Genomic DNA, 22,388 nt, shown 5'->3' with positions numbered 1-22,388 from the left:
GATTTTTATCTCTTAACACAAATATGTCATGGATCTTTTATAATAAACTGGTAAGTTGGAAGTTATACTGATGGACACTCCAATTGATCCAAACCATCGATTATCTAATTCCACTAATATTCCTTTGAAGGATAGGGAAGTGCTTTAGATATTGGTGGGGAAGTAGTTATATCTATGTATGACTTGGGATGATATATTATATGTAATGTTTGTTATTAGTCAGCATATGCATTTCCCGACTAATTCACACTTGATAGTAGCTGAAAGAATATTGGCTTACTTGAAGTGAAATCTTGGTAGAGGGGTTTTATATCCTAATAATGGATATATGTGCATTGAGGCTTATATTGACACAAACTAGGGTTTGGTCTATTGATGATAGGAGATCAACTTCTGGTTTTTACACTCTTCTTAGAGGAAACCCAATCTTACGGAGTAAGAACAGACTATGGTCGTTCTATCTAGCACAAAAGTAAAGTATAGGGTTATGGCTATAAGTGTTGCTCACAATCTAATTCAGCATGATTATAGTAAGAACAATGGGATTGATAGGCATTTCATCCAAGAAAAAGTGGTCATGGGAGTAAGGGTGTCAATTGCACTGGATTTGGTCCAATCCGGTCCAGTCCAATGTGAATCCATTACAAATGGACCTGGTCCAATCCAGTCCAATGAATATTTTGGACCGGTCCAGAGACTGTCCAATGTGTTCAAATTCCTGTTAACTTAGACTGGCTTCAATTCAAACCTGGTCCATTGACACCTATGTTCTTATCTTTTATTAATGGACCAGATATTGGCCCAATCCAATATAAATTCATTTTGGATGGATTAGGTCCAATTCAATATGTCTTATTGGTCCAGTCAATCCGTCCAAATGGATTTCGATTTGGACGGAGTCCAACCCAAAATCAGTCCATTGACACCCCTACATGGGAGAACTATGTCTTCCATTTGCAGTTTTTGAAGAACAATATGCGTTCTCACCAAAGGAGTAGTAAAGCAACGATTAGATAATTATATATGCAAGTTAAGCATGATTGACATTTATGGGGGAATGCTGTTAAGTTGGGCCTCAGAGTTTTGTTTTTATTTATTATTAATGGGTGTCAAATCTTAGTGGGCCTTAGGCCCGTTATGTTTTTTACTCTTCTTATTGCTGCCACTCACTAATTGAGGGCATATATGTAATTTTTCATCTTTTAACAATAAGTACATAAATAAGTGCAACAGCACAATGCTTCCCACGATTCATTCTCTCCCAAAACCCTTCATTTCTCTTTTCCTCTCTTCTCTTTCTCCCTGTTCTCCTTACTTTTGACTTATTTCTAACTTGTTACAACTCTAATGAAGCAATTTTTTTTATTCCTTTTTTCTTTCTTTTTCTTTTGTTGTAATCACCAACTAGTCAATAAAAGTAAAAGCTTATCAGGGTTTCCTATAAATACAGCGACTTCCTTTCCTCTCATTCGAACAGGTGAAGTTACCACTAGAGATACTAAATTCAATCAATTTAAATTGGTATAAAAAAATTTGAAAAATCCGGGTTGGCACTGTTCTAGTTAAAATTTCCTCTCCTATTCCCACTATCACTATCATCATTAATTCATTACTAAACAACTCACAAGATACACTAAAATCACAGGGAATTTGTTTAAAAATCATTCAAGAATTGGAATTATTTACTTTTCCTTTCATCATAAATAAAACAGAACAATAATTTAACATTGGGGGGAGGGGGTAAGAATTTAAAAACAACGACAGAAAACCTATTCAAAACTTTAAGTAGTTCAGTATCAATGCCATTTTTCCATAAAAACAGAAAAAAAGCAAGCCCTCCTAGGTGTTAATGAACTGATTTTGTGTTGGACCCCATCCAAATCAAAATCAATTTGGATGGATTGGACGGAACAATAAGTCATATCGAATTGGACCTGTCCAAACTTACTAGTCCAAAGTATTTATTGGATTGGAACAAATCTGGATTGGAACAAAATCTAAATTAAATCCAATTTGAACAGATTAGAGTGTTCAGACATTGAATTAGACTAGTCCAAAATGATCCAAAGAAGATTGGACCTGATATATTTGTAATGGACTCATATTGGACTGGATCACATTAGGCCAAATCTGGTCCAATTGACACCCCTACATGCTTGCTATCCCTTTAGAAGAGGAAACAACACATATTACCATATTTTAAAGCAATACTTTAGATTAACATCTTTGCACTTAGGAATCTTTCTCTCAGCTAGAAAGAGGAAATCAGGGAAAAGCATCTGAAACAAACTTTATCACAGGTCGAGCAATCCCATGGAAGTTCCAACTCAACTGATTCACAGCGGCTGCAATAGGCCAGCCTCAGCCCATCAAATACATAAAAAAGAAACTTTGCTTACTTGAGCATTAGATTTGAATCATTTTGCTGCTAGTTGTTTCTTTGGGGCTCCCAATTCTTTTAATTTTCTCCCTCAACATTAACTTTCTCATATTAGAGCCCCCAACTCAAATCCGAATATTACCCTAACTTAATGACCCAGCCTGCAACTGAATTTCTAAGGAGGGAACTTGAAGATATCAGAACTATCATAATTACCCAAACTCGGATCCAATTGTCAAATGAGAGTAACCAAACTAAGTAGATGGACCCTACTGACGTTTGGGCCCCATTTGGATACAAGAGCCCATCCCTCTTCTTCGAAGCTTCGTTGAGATGATTCAAGATACTCAGTTCAAATCAGGGTCATAGTTAGTCAATGACTACTGAATCTACAAAAGAGTTGTGTCAGACACAGGTAATCGTGAACAACCTCCACGTCACTCACCGGCTTACTCAAAGCATCCGTCCCAACTCCCAAGATTTTTATTGGGCTAGTTGGATCTATTAATCCACATCACAGTTGCTTGTCCCAACGTTTAAATGAGAAACTATTGGTTTATTGGTTACGGTGTTTATCTAATGAGTCAGATTTAATTTGAACAATTCCAACTATTTTCAATTTTTACGGCTTGCATCTATTAGGGTTTGAGTTTTTTTTTTTTTTTTTTTCTAAAATCAAAAATCAAAGAGAAGAGGGAGACCAAACTTAATACTCCTGATCACCATTGCAGAGCACATGAAAAGCGCAACCATTTTCGTAATACGAACTGGTTTGTCTCACCATTGCAGAGAACAAGAAAGGAAGTACAACCATTTCTGTAATATTTTGTTTTATTTTCATTCTGATTTCTGTTGCGCCAATAACTCTGTCTCACCATTTTGAAAACTATGTAATATCAAGCAAAAAAAAAAAAAAAAAAAAAAGATGAGATATGGTTTTATTTCTAATACGTTAACAAACAACTCCCTACATGTGAAAGAAACACATTAACCTAAGGTTAACAAGCCAAATATTATCCTTGTCTTTTTCTTATATATTGGTGAGATACAAATTTCATGCATTAAAAACAAAGTTGTTTTCCATAAGTTATTGATGAAGTTATCGGCAGACGAACAATTCATTGCTAAAGATTAAACCTAGTCATTGATGAAGTTATCAACAGAACAAAGAAGATTTTTTGCTTAAAGGCTTAAAGCTAACTTGTTCTAATAATAGAAACAAAAGGGTTATTGGCGGAAATGAAAAGGTTTAATAGACAATAAAAATAAAACAAAAAAAATAAAAGCTAACCGGTTTATGGAAATGGTAAAAGTTGAAAATAGTTAGAGTTATCACACACACATATACATATACTAGTAATTAAGGACATTTGTTGCGCGTAAGAAAAATTTTCTTCATATTAATTACTTGAATTTTAGAAATCTCATAGTTAAGATAGAAATCGAAAATTAGCAAAACTAACAATACGATTAAAGATAAACTTAAATATTTATTATTCAATTATGACATCATGGGTTTTTTTGAAAAGGTAAATCACTAACCCACATCTAGATAAGAAAATAACTTTGCTTTTGGATTAATTTTAAATTAGGAAAAATTATAGTTGGAGTCCGTTGTACATTTAAAGTTAGGCTACAGGTTGGTCCATAAATCAACAAAACTCTGACAACCAACTCTACATTTCAAATTATAAAAACTCTTGCCATGTCATTGGAGGCTTACGTGGCTATTGCTAACATGGGACTCTTAATCCATGTTGGACACAACAAAAAGCTTATACTGAAATTGCTCTTTAATGTTGGGTGATTAGAAAATAAAAAAAAAGGGATTTTAGTTTCTCTCTCTCTGTCTCTCACACACACAAAGTCATCTTTATATACTCAATGACTATGTGATTTGAAAATAAATAAAAATGGATTTTTGGTTTCTGTATTTACATTCTCTATATCAATTTCTCTCATTCTCTCTCTCTCTCTCTCTATCGTTTTCCCTTAATCTCTCTCGTTCTCTTTCTCGGTTGATCTCTCATTCTCCCTTAATTTCTATCGTTCTCCCTTAGTGTCTCTCCCACTCCCTCTCTCGTTTTTTTTTTATTTTTTTTTCTTACATACTTATATGGTATTAATTAGATCGTATAAAAGAACATGAAACCAGCTTGGTATGATTAAAAAATTATTACACCAATTTAATAAAAATTCACAAGAAGCTCTTAGCTATGAAATTTATACCAACTAGAAAACAATAGAGATTGAGGAATAAGGAGATATTGACTGAGAGAAAAAGTGAGGGGGAAGAATGAGAAAGATGAGAGAGAACAATAGAGAGAGAGAGAGGGATTTTGATTTGGCTATAGATCGAAGTTAAGAGAGTGGGAGAGATAGAGGGAGTAGGATATCGAGAGATGACTATGAGAGTGATAGAGATTAGAGGGAGATCGAGAAACAAAGGGATTGAGAGGGAAACTTAACCTATTTTCAATATAAGTTTTTTGCGGTGTCCAACATGGACTAAGAGTCCTATGTTAGCAACAACCACATAAGCCTCCAATGATATGGTAGGAGTTTTTTAATATGAAATGTAGAGATGGTTGTTAGAGTTTTTTTTGGTTTTTGGACCAACCTGCAACCTAATTTTAAATATACAACCAACTTTGACAATAATTTCCCTTTAAATTATATATTTCATTTACATTATATAAAATATTTTTATTTATCACACTTAATTGTTTGTCTATGGTATTATTTGACTCAAACCACTGACCCACCATCTAAAAAAAATGTTTGATTTCTAGGTTAACATTAAATTTTGTATTACATTTTCATCATTGACAAATTTTTTTCTTATGTACAAGACTTATTTTTATTCAATATAATGAATGCACAATATTAGAGATGTACCCAATATTTTATTTTTTATAAATATGTAACATTAAATATGTACTCAAAATTTTTTCTATCTTTTTTTTTTTAATTTTTGTGATTCTTTGTATTTTTTATTATTTGATTATGATATCATTTCATTTCTAGGTAGATTTTGAATTTGGCATTCAATTTTCATCATTAACAAAAATACATCTTACATTTCATAGTTATTTATTTTAATTTTTATTATTTAATTATGACATTATTTATTAATCCATTTGACCCCAAATGGTCGAATTGCTTACCCACCACCGGGAGGGAAGAAAATGGTTTTGTTTTCAAATTACTTTTCAAAATATTTGTTTTTATATTATTAAAATTAATATTGTGTATTTAATTACAAGAATTTAAGGATGAGAAAAATATATCTTAAATATAGGATTTAATTAGAGAGAATAGGAAAATATTTTTATTTCCAATTGGTTTTAAATTTTACATTCCATTTCCTTCATTAATAAAAACATTTATTATTTATCATACTTATTATTGTTTAATATGTATGTTACAAATGTTTCCAATTTTTTTAATTTCTATTTTTTTCATTTTATCTATTTTTATTTTTATTATCTAATCATGGCAACATGGATTAGCCCATTTAACCCAAAATGATTTAATTTCTTATCACCAACTAGATGAAAATACTATTTTTAATGGGTAGATTTTAAAAGTATAAGCTTTTATGTTATTGAAATTATTAATTTATTAAGTATAGATTTAATTAATAGAACTTAATGATGAAAAGAAACAAAAAATGACTTAAATATATGATTCAATGAACATGAATGCAAGTTAATAACTTAAATTTGGATTTAATGAGAGAATTAAATACATTGAATATCTTTTAAATACCTCTTTAACCCATTTAATATCAATAACCAATTACCCTATTTGCCCTCACTTTTTATCAATATATTTAAATATAGAGGGGTAAATTTTGTCCTTAAAAATTCAGTTCGGTTGTATGTTATTTGGCCAATCAAATCGACCTAGTCAAGTTGGGGAGTTAGTCACCTAAAAGTGATTGATCATTTGTGAAATCGATCCACTTGAGTTGTATCGGTTTGGGTCAATTTTTAATTTGGTTAGTCAATTAAAAAGATTTAAACTTAAAAAATTAAAACCATATTTAAAAAATTACGGTGGCAATATTAAAAAATAAATTTATTGTATAAAATATTTTAGACTAAGAAATATGAAAAATTTCCCACTTTCCTATATTAAAAAAGTTTGTTTAAAATATAAAATATTAATATATCTATAATCATGTCATTCAATTTTAGTCAATGTACAAATGACCAAAGCGAAATTGATCCAACCTGGTCGGATTGGAAAATTATTGAACCAAAGCCAACAAAAAATAATAGAAAATCGACCAACTCGGGTCAAGTTGGTCAAATTGATTAGTTTCATCAATTTGATGAACAACGCTAACTGAAATTAATTATCGTTATATTTATATTGTAAAAAAAATATTAAAAATAATATATAAATTATAAATCATTATTAATTATTTAAAAATAATAAATAAAAAATAATTATATACTCTTATTTATTTCTATTATTACACGGTACGGTTCCCACTAGTACATCATTAAACAACACTATAAATTAACTATCTTCAAAAGAGATAGGAACTTCCTTTAATAATCCACTACAGCCATGAATGCAAACAAGAAGAGCCAATTGTCATCCTATTCATATATATTCCCATATAGGATTCGAATGCCTCTTATATATACGTCATAAATTCGGACTACAGCTTTTTTGTGTATTTTCTATGGATCCAAATTTGATTCGTCAATATTTAAATTCATGCATGGATCAATTCCGTTGGATTAATAGTGGGCTCAAATCGATACTGAAAATCATCAAATATTATAGATTATTAATAAAATAAACCAAAAAATTCTGATACTGCATATCAAGGATAAAATGAAGGTAGGGTTGAAGAAGTTATCAGAGATAAGCAAAACTCAAATCTAATGTGATGAAAATAAAAAGATTGAGATATCATTAGTTCATTACCTGATGAATCGTTTCGCTGTAGTGGACTAGGGATCTGCCAACCATCAAACACAAGTCATATTAATTTTACTTGGATAACATGAATCCCGTATCGGTTAATGGGTATGGTAGAGTATGGTACCTAAAATCTGTAATACCTTTTTTTCCATGGAAAGGCGGATACGGAAATTCTTTATACGGAGCATCGAAACCAGAGGATGAATCTTCCCTAGCTGCTGGGTTCTTGTATCTGAGGTTCCTCCTAGACGATAACGAGATGGCAAAGGATGGAAGGTCGGCCAGCGTTGTATCTGAGGTTCCTCCTGAAGCCATCGGCACGGGAACCTTGGCGGTTAATAACGATAGGATTTGTGGGGGCTCCAGAGCATAAGATTCCTGAGCGTGCAGTACTCTCGAGCTACAGCTGAGAGCGTTGAGAGCTTTGGTCGGAGATCCATGGTGTGTAAGTGCGATTGGTAACACTTGGCCGGAGAGCTCTGGCCTTCGCTGGCTTGAGAGCTTTGGCCTTTTAACTTAAAAAAGGAAAAGTAAGGAAATATAGAAATATAAAATTAAGGTATGTATGTTAAAAGCACTTAAAGCACGGTATTCGCTTTTCATTTCTTTGTAGTTTTTAGACTTTTTTTTTTCTTTTACAATTTTTAGTGTTTTCTCTATATATCCCTTTTTCTTCATCGTATTTATTGTATCTCTTCAAATTATCTAATTTTCCTTTACTTTTTTATTTTTTTTTTGTAATATTTGATCAGTTTTCTATGAAACGGTCTCATAAAATAATGGTTTTTAAAACATTTATACACACACCAGACAAATCACATACAAAATCCTTTCTAAAGTTGATGGAATTGCTAAGAACAAGTGCGAAGTGATTAAATTTGAAAATGAAGAAACCTTCCACTACCAAAATGAAGAAATATAGATAAAGTGGATCTCTTTGTCTAAGACCTAAGTAGCCTTTTCAACTACCATTGGTTAAGAAAAAACAAAAGAATAGTGGACACATTCAAAAATCATTTTACACCAATTCTCACAAAAACCCAAAGATCTCATAACCTGCAAAATGACAATGCCATTCAAGACTTATAAGCTTTTGAAATATCCAATTTTATAACCATGATCCCTCTACTGTATCTTTTTCTTGTAATGTACCAATTCATGAGTGACAAAAGCATCTCGAACTTGAAGAGGAGGAATTCATCTATGTAATAGGGATTTCATTTTATTAGCCATTAGTTTAGTTAATATTGTGTACATAATACCCATAGGCCTAAAATATGTGATAAAAGTAGGATTCTCAAACTTTGGGGTCATAGTAATGAAGGAATGATTTATTTTCTTAAGAAGCTTTCTATTTTTAAACAACTTACCAATAAAATTAAAAATATCATCATTCATTTCCTCCCAAAATCTTTGGAAAACAATGGAAGGAATAGAATTAGAACCAGCAGCTTTAAAACCACTTGCATCCAAGATAGTGGAGTCCAAGATGCATAATGATCCTCTAGATCCTTTATTACTCTATTACTCTGTACTCCTACTACTACTACATCTCCATCAAAGTTAACCTTCCTATTGTCATTAGAAAAGGTAACTGGCATTGCACTACTGTAAATGCATTTCTAAACACTTGTCTTATCACCATCTATCTCCCTATAAATCCTTCTTTCCATTTCCAAAGCCTTCACACCTAAAATTGTTACAGAGGCTCTTTCTCGACTTGGGTGGAAGCAATTCATGCAAGATGAAATAACTACTCTTTTTGGAAAATAATACATGAGATATTGTTGACCAACCATCTGCTGTAGATGGGTATTTTTCCATTAAAGATAAAAAAAAAAAAATAGTACTATTAAGAGACATAAAGTGTGGTTGGTTGCTGAGGGATTGAACAAAAGAAACAGGCTGTGACGTAAATCCATTGTGTAAGGGATTGAACAACAGAAGATTGATGACAAGGTTACATATTGGTATGTCCTGTCACACATATAAATGCAATTCCAATATATTGTTTGAATTTTGGTTTTTAATATTATGGTCAAATCAATTATTTATATATAGTATATATGTTATTTATTATTTATTTAAAATATATTATTTATATTGTATTTTTGTAAATTTCTTATATGATGAAAATAGTTGAAAAAAATAAAAAACGACCAAAAATCATTGAAACGGGTCGACAGGTTGATCGTCTGGTTCAACGGTTCGTTGACATTTTTAATGGTTTTTGGTTAGGGATCGAGTTTGGGGTAAAATGGAACTGGTTGCCTAGACGGTTCCCATGCTGATCAGTCCAACCGTCTGGGTCAACTGTGGTTCAAAAACCATGGGTTGAATTACTTACCCATAGACCTGCTCATGGGTCGGGTGGTTCAAAAACCGTCTAGATAGGCTCTCTCCTAGAGGATGGTCTTTAGGACAACATCGTCTAGTTTCTCAGGACTAACACCGATGTGTTTGCGTTGTCTGTAGCTAACATGTCAGGGATCAACCCCCCAAGGTCATAATTCATTAGCTCAACACTAATACACACTACTAACCTGTGAGGTAGAAGAAGAGGAGCTTTGCCTCTAAACAGTGGTAGGCAATCAACAAGGTGGTGCAGAAATTGCTAGACGTCAACTTCATCTGAAGTGACCTAGTCAGAGTAGCTAGCGAATGTAGGGATGATAAAAAAAGGCCAACGAGAAATGGAGAATCCATATCGATTTCATCAATCTCAACCAGGCCTACCCAAAAGACAACTTCCCCTATCAAGGATAGACTAGCTCATTGATGCAATGATGGAGCATGAGCTCTTAAGCTTCACGGATGCCTTCTCATGCTATAATCAAATCCTGTGCACCCTCGTTAACCGTCAAATGGCCACCAACTCCTCTCAAGACAGCTTGTCCTTAGTCAAAGCCTTCACCTTGGTCCTAGGGACCGACAACTCAACAAGGAACGGTCATCCCCCTGGGCGGTGCATGAAGAAGAATCTCTCTTTCTACTATTTCACCGAAGAGGGGGGCCCAACGAGCACCTTGGTATTCAACTGAGCAAGAAGTAGTAGTAGCCCTACTAGTGCTTCTTTAGGTGTAAGAAGTATATGAACATTGACAAGGTGATATCTACATTGTGAATAGTGCAATAGCAAAAGAAGCTCGATGAGTACCTAAAGGAGTTTGACATGAGTTGAACCAGCTAGACCTGGTGCCACCTCAATACAACCACAAGTCCAACATCAAGAGGGAATCTTAGCCTAACTATCAGGCTATGTTCATAGAAGCAAAACTCAACAAGGAAGCCGAGGTGGTCTGTTCACCTATTCCGGGGTACCTCAGCTCGTACTCCTCGAGAATGCAATAGAACTCCCTAAAACGGGCCAAATCCTAGGGTGTTAGGCCATAGGGAGAGGACGGGAAGTGGTTGCCAAACCTTAGAGGGGTACTAAGCTCCCTCTTGGACACAATCTCTAGATCGGCCTTGCCGATCTCCCCGACGTTGCCCCCTGAGGAACTTCAGCCCCCTAGGTGTTGGCCTCCTTGCCTTCCAGGCCCTCAACCTCGATCATGTTGGCATCGGTCTTAGGGACCGTGAGCACAAGAACCTCTTACTGGGACTTAAGATCTCTTCCACTCCACTACGGCCGAGCACTACACTCCTCAACTTTAGAACTGGAGGAGTGGTGTTTGAGTTAGTCAAAAGCACCACCTGTTAGTCTCCATGGCCTGACTCAAGCACCTTGAATCATGTCATTATGTCAACACCACCCTCCTCAGACCACATCAACGCCGCCAACGGCGACTGCATGATGAAAGAGCGCAGCAAGGACAAGAGTTTCACATAGACAAGGAAACATACTCCACCGAGGAAAGGGAACCCCCCAAGCACCTTGGCGGGTATCCTCATCCCAAAAATCCCGCTGGCCTAATCTGACTACAACATAAATATTCGGCTATAAATAGGAACCTCCCCCACAAGGTAAAGGACTTTGGACTCTCGACTCACTTCAGCACCCACTACACTCACCTCAGTTCAGACTAACTTGCTCCCTTCAATTTGTCCTGACCTATCTCCCTATTACTACTAACTTGAGCGTCGAGTCTCTAACTCTCCTTGTGCTTTCAAATTACCTTAGCGTTGTCCAATTGGTAGGACTATCTGACTGTATTCTCAGTTCAGGCCACTTCAGATCGGATAACATTACCAATCTTTAGGATTTTCAATATTAATCACCACTTTCAATAAGTTATGTGACACAATTTCTCTACATGAAAGAAAAGTTTCTCCAATTCTATGACCTACTTCAAACTCGAGATGCTCTAATTGCAAGTTATGCAATTGCATCCAAACCTCAGCTTCTTTAATGACCAACTCAGATCGGTTACGACCCACAATCCATTCAGGAATTATAAGCCATTGATCAACAACATTCTGAGGTCCATGTTGTTTTACATTATCATAATCCTTAAAACAAAACCTATTATTTTAAATACTCTTTTTAAGAGGAAGCACTATAAGACTATTGTTGAAGACACCTTAGCAAGCATGTCGTTATCAAAATAAAAGAAATCCGCCCTTGTTGATCGTTATCATCAAGCAGATTTTGCAAATTCTTGCTGTAAGTCAGCTGATTCATTCATTTTACAATCAACAAACAACAGTAATTCTAGAGGGAAAAAAATTGCAATAGAAAGAAACTCTTACTTAATTTCGGAGGACAAAACATATCTATTGCAGGTTAAAGAAACAAAACAAAGGGTAAAAAAGACTAACCTGATACCTATAATCAGAATAGCTACAAACAACGATAGCCTTTGTACACCACCATTCAACAAACAAGGACCAATTAAAAGATGGAAGTCTAGGAATTTTTTTCTTTTTTATTTTTTTATTTTTTTAAATTCATGTCATTTTTTAAACAATCAATGAGATGCTCTTATTCCCCATATAAAATTACCTAAAATCTCTCTCTCTCTCTCTCCCTTAAAATTTCTCCTAAACTAACTCCCCCTCTCCCCTACTCTCTCCTAAATTATCTCTAATTCCTGTTTAACCTCTCCCCCACTTTTTATTTATACCAATCTAAAAAAAATAGAATTAAAAATTTTAAGAATTATTTAAATATTCTAACAAAATAATATAATAACTTTAAAATATTTATTAAAAACAGAAAAATAATTCTGATAGATTTAATAATATTCAAATTATTCATAATTTTATATTTTTACAAATTTCAGAATGAAATTAGGTACTAACAATATAAATTATGATTTTCCAGATTACTCAATTTAAATGCTATTCAAATAATAAAAATTTAACATTAAAAAATAAAATATTATCTAAACACTTGAATAATTAAAGATCTTAACTAAAAATGTTAAAAATAGCTAAATAATTATATAAGTATCATGTCATATCTTTAAAATAAATAAAATTCAAATAAAACAATTTAAATATTTTACATATTACTTAAATATTTAACATAACTAGATTTTAAATAGTTAAAATAACGAAATTGTGTAATAATACTAGAAAAATTAATAACTAAATAGTATGGAAGTTAATAATAATTTAATATTTTACAAAATTAATAACTAAAGTATGTAATAATAGTCTAAAATATAATTTTATAGATTATTAAATTCAATAAAGAATTAATATTTTAAAATTTAAATAATGATATTATTTAAATAAGTAAATAATATTATAAATAACCAATTTTACTTATATCAATTAATAACTTAAGAGAATAATGTTCAAAAAAATAATATTTATTACTGATAATTTTAAACTCTTAATTTATATTTATTATATAATTATATATACTAAAGTTAATATTTATTGTATTTCAGTAATTATTTATTGCTTTTGTGATAAATATATTGTCAATAGTTATGTATAAATTCATTTTTGTTTTGTTATTTAACAGAAAATTTTCAATAATTATTAGGGATTGAACTACTACTATTGAACTTTTTAAATTTAATTTATTGCACTTATTGTATTTTTGTTATAAATTCTTGATTAATATTTATTAGAGATTAAACTATTGTTATTTGTTAGAAAATAGACTATTAATTTAGTTGAAATTTGGAGTGGTCATGAGTCGGCTCGGTTTGGTTGTAGGCTATTTGGTGAACCAAATCAACCTAGTCAAATTGGGGAGTTGGTCACCCGTAAGTGATTGACCATTTGTGAAAATTGGTCCACTTGAGTTGTACCGGTTTGGGTCAATTTTTGGTTTGGTTAATCAGTTAAAAGGATTTAAACTTAAAAAATTAAAATTACATTTAAAAAATTATGGTGGCATTATTAAAAAAATTATTGTATAAAATATTTTAGACGAAGAAATATGGGAATGTTCCCACTTTCGTTCAATTTTGTTCATGTCATTTTGGGTGGTGTACAAATGACCATAGCGAAACTGATCCAACCTAGTTGGCTTAGGAAATTATTGAACCAAAACCAATCGGAAATAATAAGAAATCGACCAACTCAGGTCGAGTTGATCAAGTTGGTCAATTTCATTAGTTTGATGAATAAGCCTAGCTGAAATTAATTATTGTTATTTTTGTATTGTAAAAACTTTATTAAAAGTATTATACAAAATATAAATGATTATTAACTATTTAAAAAATTAAAAATATAAAACAATTGAATACTCTTATTTATTTATATTGTTGCACGGGTCACCATTAGTACATCATTAAACAGCATTATAAATTATGACAAGTAACTAACTATCTAACAATTACTGTTCAGAAGGAGGAACTTCCTTTACCAATCCATTACATCCATAATATGCAAACAAGAAAAGTCAATTATCATCCTATTCATATATATTCCTCTTGGAGGGAGATTCAAAATTTCAACAATCTCTCCTCCCTCCCTTGTGCTCCTTTATTTTTGTCTTTTCATTTTTCCACTTTTAAATTAATGGAAAGACTCCTTGTCTCACATTGCTTGGGAAAGGATTTGAGTTGGAATATATCTATGGATTTGCTCTCTCTATGGGTTGGAACCCATAGGAGGAGAGCACTATAGATATTCCCATGCATGTGAGGGGGTTGGGAGTGCTTTTCATACACGCACACCAAGTCGGGTTGGGGCGTGGGTGAGGGTGCATGCGTGTGTACGTGTATATGTGCACTACACCAAATTGTTTTGGTTTTGACTGAAATAAACGATTTGACTTTTGAATTTCCAATTTATATTTTAAACATTTTCTTTTCTATTTTGTGTCTCTTCAAACAGGTGCACTGTTCTGAAGAGGCCTCTGTTTGAATGGACAATTTTGTGTCCATTCGGGTGGCTGAGAATACTCTAAAAAAGGAGTGTTGGTCGACCAGAAACACACACCAATGCATAGTCTTCTCTGTCAATCATTATTCTCTAAGCATCCATCTGAGCATCATTTTTGTAGTTCGCGAAGGTCTGTTAAGCGAGTGCACGCCTACTAATGGCCTGTGGGCTATTTTATCTTGGCAATCGATTTGCATTCACCCGACTGTACCATATGGGGCAAATGCGGTTTTAAGGAGAGAAATCAAGTTGCATGACCCAACCCTCCTTCTCTCTGTAGTTTTTCAAATTCAAAGTTCAACAATACTATAGTTCAGCAATTTCTCGGTTTGGAAAGCAATTACCAATAAGTTCCATTATACCTTCTATTATTATTTTCCAACAATCTTAAAACTATAGATATGAAACCTATCTCTGCTAACCCTTTCATGAGGAACCAGATACTATCATCAGTTTCCAATTTCTCTAAGATTGAACTTTTCAATGGAACTAAATACAAGCATTGGATACAACACATTCAGTTTGCCTTAGAGCAATTAGGGGTAGCCTTTGCTTTGATTTAACCGAACCCACTAAACATAGAGGAACCAACCCGTTCTGTTGTTGTAGAACATTAGACTACGACCGACCACCTCTACATAAACCACATTCTCAATTTCTTGTCCAATAAATTGTACAATGTTTACTCTTCTTGTGTCTATGAAATTTGGAATGCATTGGACAACAAGTATGCTCTAGAAAATGCTGAAAATAAAAAATATGTGATTGTCAATTTCCTACATTTCACCATGAAATAAAACATGGATGTATTTGTCCAAATAGATGAGTTTCAGGTGCTTGTGGGGGAACTACCAAAGAAAGGTATGATACTGCCAAATGAATTTATTGTTAATTCTCTCATAAAGAATTTGTCACATACATGGAATGATTTCAAAACAAGTATGAAGCATAAGAGGAATGACACTATTTTAGATTAAGTAGTAGTTCGAATTAAAATAAAAGAAAAGAACAGTAAGAAATATGAGGATTAGATTTCCAAAACCAATCTAGTTGAGGAAATGTATACAAAATTAAAAAAGAATTTGAATGTAAAAAATGATAAAAAAATTCAAGAATCAACAAAAGAAAGGAAAATGTTATGTATGTGGCAAACCTAGGCATTATAAGAAAGACTCTTGGTACTGAAAGAAGAAAGACTTTGGGAAACCAAAAGTCAACTTGACTGAGGATGTTATTGCAACCAAGGTAATTGAGGCAAACTTGGCTAATAAACCGAAGGAGTGGGTATTAGACACTGGTCCACGAAGCACATATGTGGAGACCAAAACTCCTTCTAGGATTACACAACTCAATCTAAGGGAGAGCAAGTCTTCATGGGAAACTCACAAACTTCAAAGGTCATCGGCAAAGGAAATGTGCTCCTGAAATTGACTTCGAGAAAAATCCTAATGTTAAATGATGTGTTGCATGTGCTAGAAATTGGACGAAATTTGGTGTCGGAAAAACTCCTCAACAAAGTAGGATTAAATCTCATATTTGAAGCAGATGAGGCTGTGTTGTCTAAAAATAATGTATTTATTGGAAAATGATAAAATGTTGGTGGACTATTTGTACTAAACATTTTTTATATTATTATGAATAAAAACGCTTCTTTTTCTGCTTATATTGTTTAATCATTTGATATTTGGCATGCTAGATTAGGACATCGTAGTGTTCCTTATTTAAAATGGTTATGTAAACTAAGAGTTTTGAATGTTACTATTGATTTTACAAATGAAAAATACCAAGTATGTGTAGAAGCAAAATTCACTAAAAACCCTCATAAAAGTGTACAAAGAGAAACTAAAACATTGCAACTTATACCTAGTGATATAGGAGACCTTAAGTATTATAAAGCTTAAGGAGGAAAAATATATTATATAACATTCAAATGACTTTCTAGGTATTCAAAAGTAGTTTTACTTAGGTTAAAAGATGAGGTTGAACAAGCTTTTATAAACTACAAGACTGAAATAGAAAATCAATTAGGAAAGAAAATAAAGAGACCTGAAACAGATAAATGGACTAAATATGATGGAGAAACCATTAAGAAATTTTTTGAAGAAAATGAAATCATAAATGAAACCATAGCCCCTTATCAACCTGAATCTAATAGAGTTGCAAAAAGACTTAATAAAACATTAAAAGAAATAATGAATGCAATGCTAATTAGTTCAAGTGCACATCTGAACTTGTGGGGAGAAGCAATCTAACGGCTTGTCACTTATATAATAGAATACCACCCAAGAAGAAATGACAAATACCTTTTCAACTATGGCATAACAGAAAACCTAGTTTAAATTACTTAAAAGTTTCGAGTTACTTAGTAAAGTTTGGAATGCTTAAACCTAAAAGAAAGAAATTTGACCAAAAACATGTGACTGTGTTCATTGGATATATACAAAATAGTGTGGCTTATCGGTTTCTTATAATTAAAACAATTAAATGCAAAATAGAAACCAAGACCAATTAAATGCTCAAGGAATTAGTACTCCACTTAGTCAAGACAACACTGATTCTAGGAATCAAGAACCAAACTTAAGGAAAAGTCAAAGACAAAGGAGAAACAAATTTGGGTGACAAAACATTCACATTTCTGGTGGACAATGACTTAATAACCTATTAGGAAGTCGTAACATCACCTAATGCAATATTTTGGAAAGAAGTCATAAAAAGTGAAATAGACTCTTCAGTCACTAATCACACTTAGGAACTTGTAGATTTTCCTCTTTGAACTAAGGCACTGGATTGTAAATGGATTTAAAAAAAATTAAAGTCAAATGGTACAATAGATAAATTCAAAGTCAGATTAATTACTAAAGGGTTCAGACAAAAGAAATATGTAGATTTCTTTGACACTTACTCGCTGGTTGCAAGGTTAATTACAATTAGAGTTTTGTTTGTTATAACATTCATTTACAAACTAGTAGTTCATTAATTTGATGTAAAAACAAATTTCTTAAATGGGGAATTAGAGGAAGAAATATATATTAAGCAACCTGAAGGCTTCATAATGTCAGGACAAGAAAATAAAGTATGAAAGCTAATTAAGTCTCTGTATAACTTAAAAGAAGCTCTCAAACAATGGCATGAAAATTTTGAATGTGTTAGTAACTAATGGATATAACAGAAAAAATTTTAATAAATGCGTTAATAGCAAATTTATAAATGATAAAGGAGTCATGATCTATTTATATGTTGATGATATGCTAATAATGAAAACAAGTCTTGAGGTAGTAAAAGAAACAAAACAATTTCTAATATCCAAATTTGATACGAAGGACTTGGGTAAGGTTGATGTAATCATGGGGATTAAAATCCATAAACAACAAGGAAATTTTATTCTCTTTCAATTACACTATGTAGAAAGTATTCTTAAAAAAAAAAAAGTAGACATTATGACTGTAAACTTGTTAAAACACATTTTGATTGTAGCATTTACTTAAGAAAACATGTAGGAGGACATGTTTCATAAAAGGAGTATGCAAGTATAATTGGATTTGTGTCTTACTTAATGAACTACACAATACCAGATATAAACTATAGTTGTGGGAAAATTAAGTCAACATACTCATAATCTCTGAAATGAATATTGGGAAGCTCTAGTAAGGTTGTTAAAATATTTAAAAGGAACTGTAAATTTTAGTTTATACTACTTAAATTTTCCTCCTGTTTTAGAAGGCTTTATTGATGTGAATTGGATTTTGTGTTCAAAGGGTAGTACTTCTACCCATGGATATGTTTTTACCCTAGGTGGAGGAGTAGTATCGCGGAAACCAATAAAGTAGTCATGTAATACCAACTCAACAATGAAAGTCAAATTCATTGCATTAGAATTGATGAGGTCCGAGGTAGAGTGACTAAGGAACTTATTGACAGATGTACCACTGGCCACTTCCGGTTCTGTCTATATCTTTTCATTGTAATAGCCAAGCAACAATAGATAGAGCAAAGAACCAGACTAACAATGGTAAAAGAAGTCATACCCTCTTAAAGCATAACCTGATAAGACAATACCTCAGTGAAGGTACAATCGCTCTGATTTTCTATAGTCTGAAAAGAACCTTACAGATTCGTTAACCAAACTACAAAATTTAAAGGTGATTTATGAGGCATCAATAGGAATGGGGTTGAAGCCCGTTAAATAAATCATTAATGGTAGGCACCCAACCTATGTGAAAACATATCCTTAGAATTATATTGAAGGGGGTAAAAACGAGTTACTAGATGAGTTGAGAAAATACTATCACTTTGTGTTTCATTTTAGATGTTAAGGTAAGATAATGCTTACTACTGTTTAAGGAGGTTGACCATAAGGCTCTTAATCAGTTAAGAATAGTGTGTGCAGTGACACTAAATAATTGACCTAAGTGAGTGTGAAGTGTGACTGCTTTTAAGAGAGATTTAGGGCTGACTCTCTAAAACACTCGTGATTCCAAGAGGGAAATAAGGCCGAAATGTTCTAAAACAAAAGAACCACTAAAGAATTGATGAATTATGTTGGTTGGTAGGTTAGCTAGTTACGACAAAGAGGACAAGTTAAAGGAGTCTGACTCCACTCGTACCTAAGTGTTTATTGAAGTCCAAAAGATCATCATGGATATTTTTCTCACTATGATGTTCGGATTGTTTGATTTTCTTGTAATTTTGAATCTTGTGGGAGATTATTGGAGGGAGATTCAAAATTTCAAAAATCTCTCCTCCCTCCCTCGTGCTCCTTTAGTTTTGTCTTTTCTTCTTCCTACTTTTGAATGCATAGGAAGATTCTTTATCTCACATTGATTGGGAAAGGAGTTGAGTTTGAGTATATCTATGGATTTGCTTTCTCTATAGGTAAAGACCCTTACAAGGAAATCACTATAGATACTCCCATGCATGTGAGGGGGTTGGGGGTATTTTTTACACATGCACGCCGAGCCAAGCTAGGTTGGGTCATGGACGAGGGCGAAGGCACATGTACATGTGTATTTTTTAAACATTTTCTTTTCAGTTTTTCCTATTCCTCCTTGTGTCTCTTTGAACATATGCACTGTTCTGAAGGGGCCTTTGTTTGAAAGGATACTTCTGTGTCCATCCGAGTGGTTGAGAACATTCTATAAAAGGAATGTTGATCGACCAAAAAACACACACTAGTGCACAGTCTTCTCTATCAATCGTTATTCTCTAAGCATTTACCTGAGCAACATTCTTTGTGGTTCGCGGAGGTCTGGTAAGCGAGTGCATGCCTATCAGTAGCCTATGGACTATTTTATCTTGGTCATCGATTTACATTCACCCAGCTGCACTATAGGGGGCAAAAACCCTCCTCCTCTCTATAGTTTCTTTAATTCACAATTTAACAATATTACAGTTTTGCAATTTCTTGATTCAGAAAATAATTACCAGTAAATTCCATTCTACCTTCTATTATTATTTCCCAACAATTCCCATATAAGATTCAGGATTCTAATACCTCTTTTATATAAGTCAAAAATTCGGACTACAGCTTTTTTGTGTAGTTTAGGTTCTTTTTCTATGGGCCCAAATTTGATTCGTCAATATCATCAATTCCGTTGGATTATATTGGGCTCAAATCGATACTGGAAATCATCAGAATATTATAGATTATTAATAAAATAAAATAAATCTGATATTGCAAAGTACGGTTGAAGGAGTTAGCAGAGATAAACAAAACTCAAATCTAATGTGAAGGAAAATAAGAAAATTGAGATATCATTACCTGATGAATTGTTTCGCTGTAGCACTAGGGATCTGCCAATCATCGAACACAAGTCATATTAATTAGGGTTCCATAAAATTGGTATCTAAAAACAGTAATACCTTTTTTTTTTTATGAATCGGAGGATAAGGAAATCCACTATATGGAGCATCGAAGCCGGAAAATTTATCTTCACCAGTTTCTGGGATGTTGCGTCTGAGGTTCCTCTTCGATAATAACGAGGTGGCAAAGGATGGATGGTGGGTGTTGGCTTCGGCCAGCGTTGGGGGAGAGTAAACACCACTGGTTTGCGATGGTTCTGGATTTATCGTCCAGCGTTGGGGGGGCTCTGGCGCGTAAGACTCCTGATTCCTACAGCTGAGAGAGTTATAAGAACTGAACAGAGAGACGAGCAACAGGAACAGGTTAGGACGAAAACCCATTTGTGTAATCTATTGGATTGATGGGAGATCACTAATATATTGTTTAGTTCAGTTGATTCTTTTCAAATGCCGAAGGAAAAGAGATTAGGGAAAAGATGATTCGGGAACAGAACTAGCGAAGAGATTCTGCAGAGTTTAATATGGAGTGAAGGTATAATATAAGAAAAAAAGAATTTTGTTGTTCAATTTTTTATTCTAAAAAAAAAAAAAAAAAAAAAAAAAAAAAAAAAAAAAAAAGCTAATGACACAGGTGTGAACTCGCGCAAAGGGAAGGGAAAGAAGAAAAAAAACGTGGGAGTTTGATATGAGAACTTGACAAGTGGGTCCCGTCCCGATGGACGGAACGAAGGAATTCATGTTACTGGTGAAAAACGGAGGACGAAAAATTGGATGATCAAACATCAAACATGGAGTGACCAACTGAGGGGTGGCTCGGTTGGCATGTTAGCTGGATCGCTCCAGCATATATGCTGCAAAGAAAAAAAAAAAAAAAAACGAAGTAAAAGAAACACGACACTCAGAGAACCATAGAACCATGATCTCTCTCTCTGTGATTTTGCAGAGAAGCATGGAGTGGGCACACATACCTTATAGTTCTCATTATGATTCCTAACGATCGCCTCTGTTTATGCAGACAACCATAGATCTCTCTCGTCTCGTATCCTCTTGTCCATCTCTCTCTTTTTATTTCTTTGGCTCCCAAGTCCCAACCTGGATCTCTGTTTTTCCCTCAGAGATCTGCCAAACAATCCGAACAATTTCCTCCATTCCATTTCTCTTCCACTTATCCTTCCGTTTCTATGCAACAAGTCAACTTTTAGGGTCATCAATGGAGTAGGTGAACAATAATATTTATTTGATAACTTTATATTTCGACTTTAAAGGATTATAAAAGGGTAAATTTCTTAAGCTATCCATAATTATGGTTTAGCTAATTGACCAAGTATACTCCTAATATATATATATATATTCTTTTGATTAGGGTTGTTTATGGGTCGTGTTGAATCGGTTTGGGTCGGTTTGGGTTCTAAGTTCATCATTGCTATAAGCACAGAAAAGAATACAAGACCAATAACAATAATCTTATAGGGAAATCCCTCTTGATCAAATGCTACATTCCACTGAAAAAGTTCCATTTTATTAAATGCAACCAAAAGAAAAAAAGCTACATAGTTCAAATCAATTAATTTACAACAGGAAGCGAGGCACGGAGAACAAGCCGACATTTCAAGTCATGCTTAGGCCGGCAGAGACTTCAACTCATACTAATGGAATTGTCGTCGGTCACCGTTGGTTGGGTCTGGAGCATTTCAAGTCACTACTGGTTCAATAGTGACAAAGGAGACCTGAAGAAAGAGCTTGTAGTGGCAGTTGAAGAGATCGCCGCCTGCCTTCTCCTTCACTGCACAAGCCACGTGCCTTAAGGAGAAAAACAAACCAATCTCAGATCTAGGTTCAAATCAGAAATTGATGAAGGGTTTTTTAGCAGCACCCTGTTGTTCGGACTGCTTCTAGGTGGTTGATGATTCAGAGGCCAAAGTGGAGGATTTTTGCTGGATGAGGACTTGGATGTCGAGTTGGCGGTAGATTGGGT

At 33.5% G+C, this 22,388-nt stretch overlaps 1 protein-coding gene across 11 annotated transcripts in view; it reads right to left on the bottom strand.

The window, feature by feature from the left end:
- LOC148843232 (uncharacterized) overlaps positions 1-21,589 on the bottom strand; it is a 29,141-nt gene extending 7,552 nt beyond the window's left edge. For 2 of the 11 annotated variants that reach the window (XM_088960112.1, XM_088960113.1), the window contains exons 1-4: positions 20,477-21,026; positions 20,373-20,406; positions 7,465-7,839; positions 7,328-7,361 (exon numbers count right to left, since the gene is read on the bottom strand). In XM_088960112.1, coding sequence (XP_088816238.1) covers positions 7,354-7,361; positions 7,465-7,839; positions 20,373-20,406; positions 20,477-20,794 — 735 coding nt within the window. In that variant the 5' untranslated portion in view covers positions 20,795-21,026 and the 3' untranslated portion in view covers positions 7,328-7,353. Of the gene's footprint in view, positions 1-6,920; positions 7,161-7,327; positions 7,362-7,464; positions 7,840-20,372; positions 20,407-20,473; positions 21,027-21,381 lie in introns of those variants that run through there. The other 9 variants (XM_088960123.1, XM_088960118.1, XM_088960120.1 and 6 more) reach the window with 9 other exon arrangements.
- Positions 21,590-22,388: the final 799 nt, after the last annotated feature.

The sequence above is a fragment of the Nelumbo lutea genome, chromosome 8 (genome assembly GCF_056320005.1).
Source record: "Nelumbo lutea isolate HS-2025 chromosome 8, American lotus-T2T, whole genome shotgun sequence".
Taxonomy (NCBI): domain Eukaryota; kingdom Viridiplantae; phylum Streptophyta; class Magnoliopsida; order Proteales; family Nelumbonaceae; genus Nelumbo; species Nelumbo lutea.
Note: the sequence above shows the minus strand (reverse complement) of the source record. Positions and strands in the feature narration are given on the sequence as shown.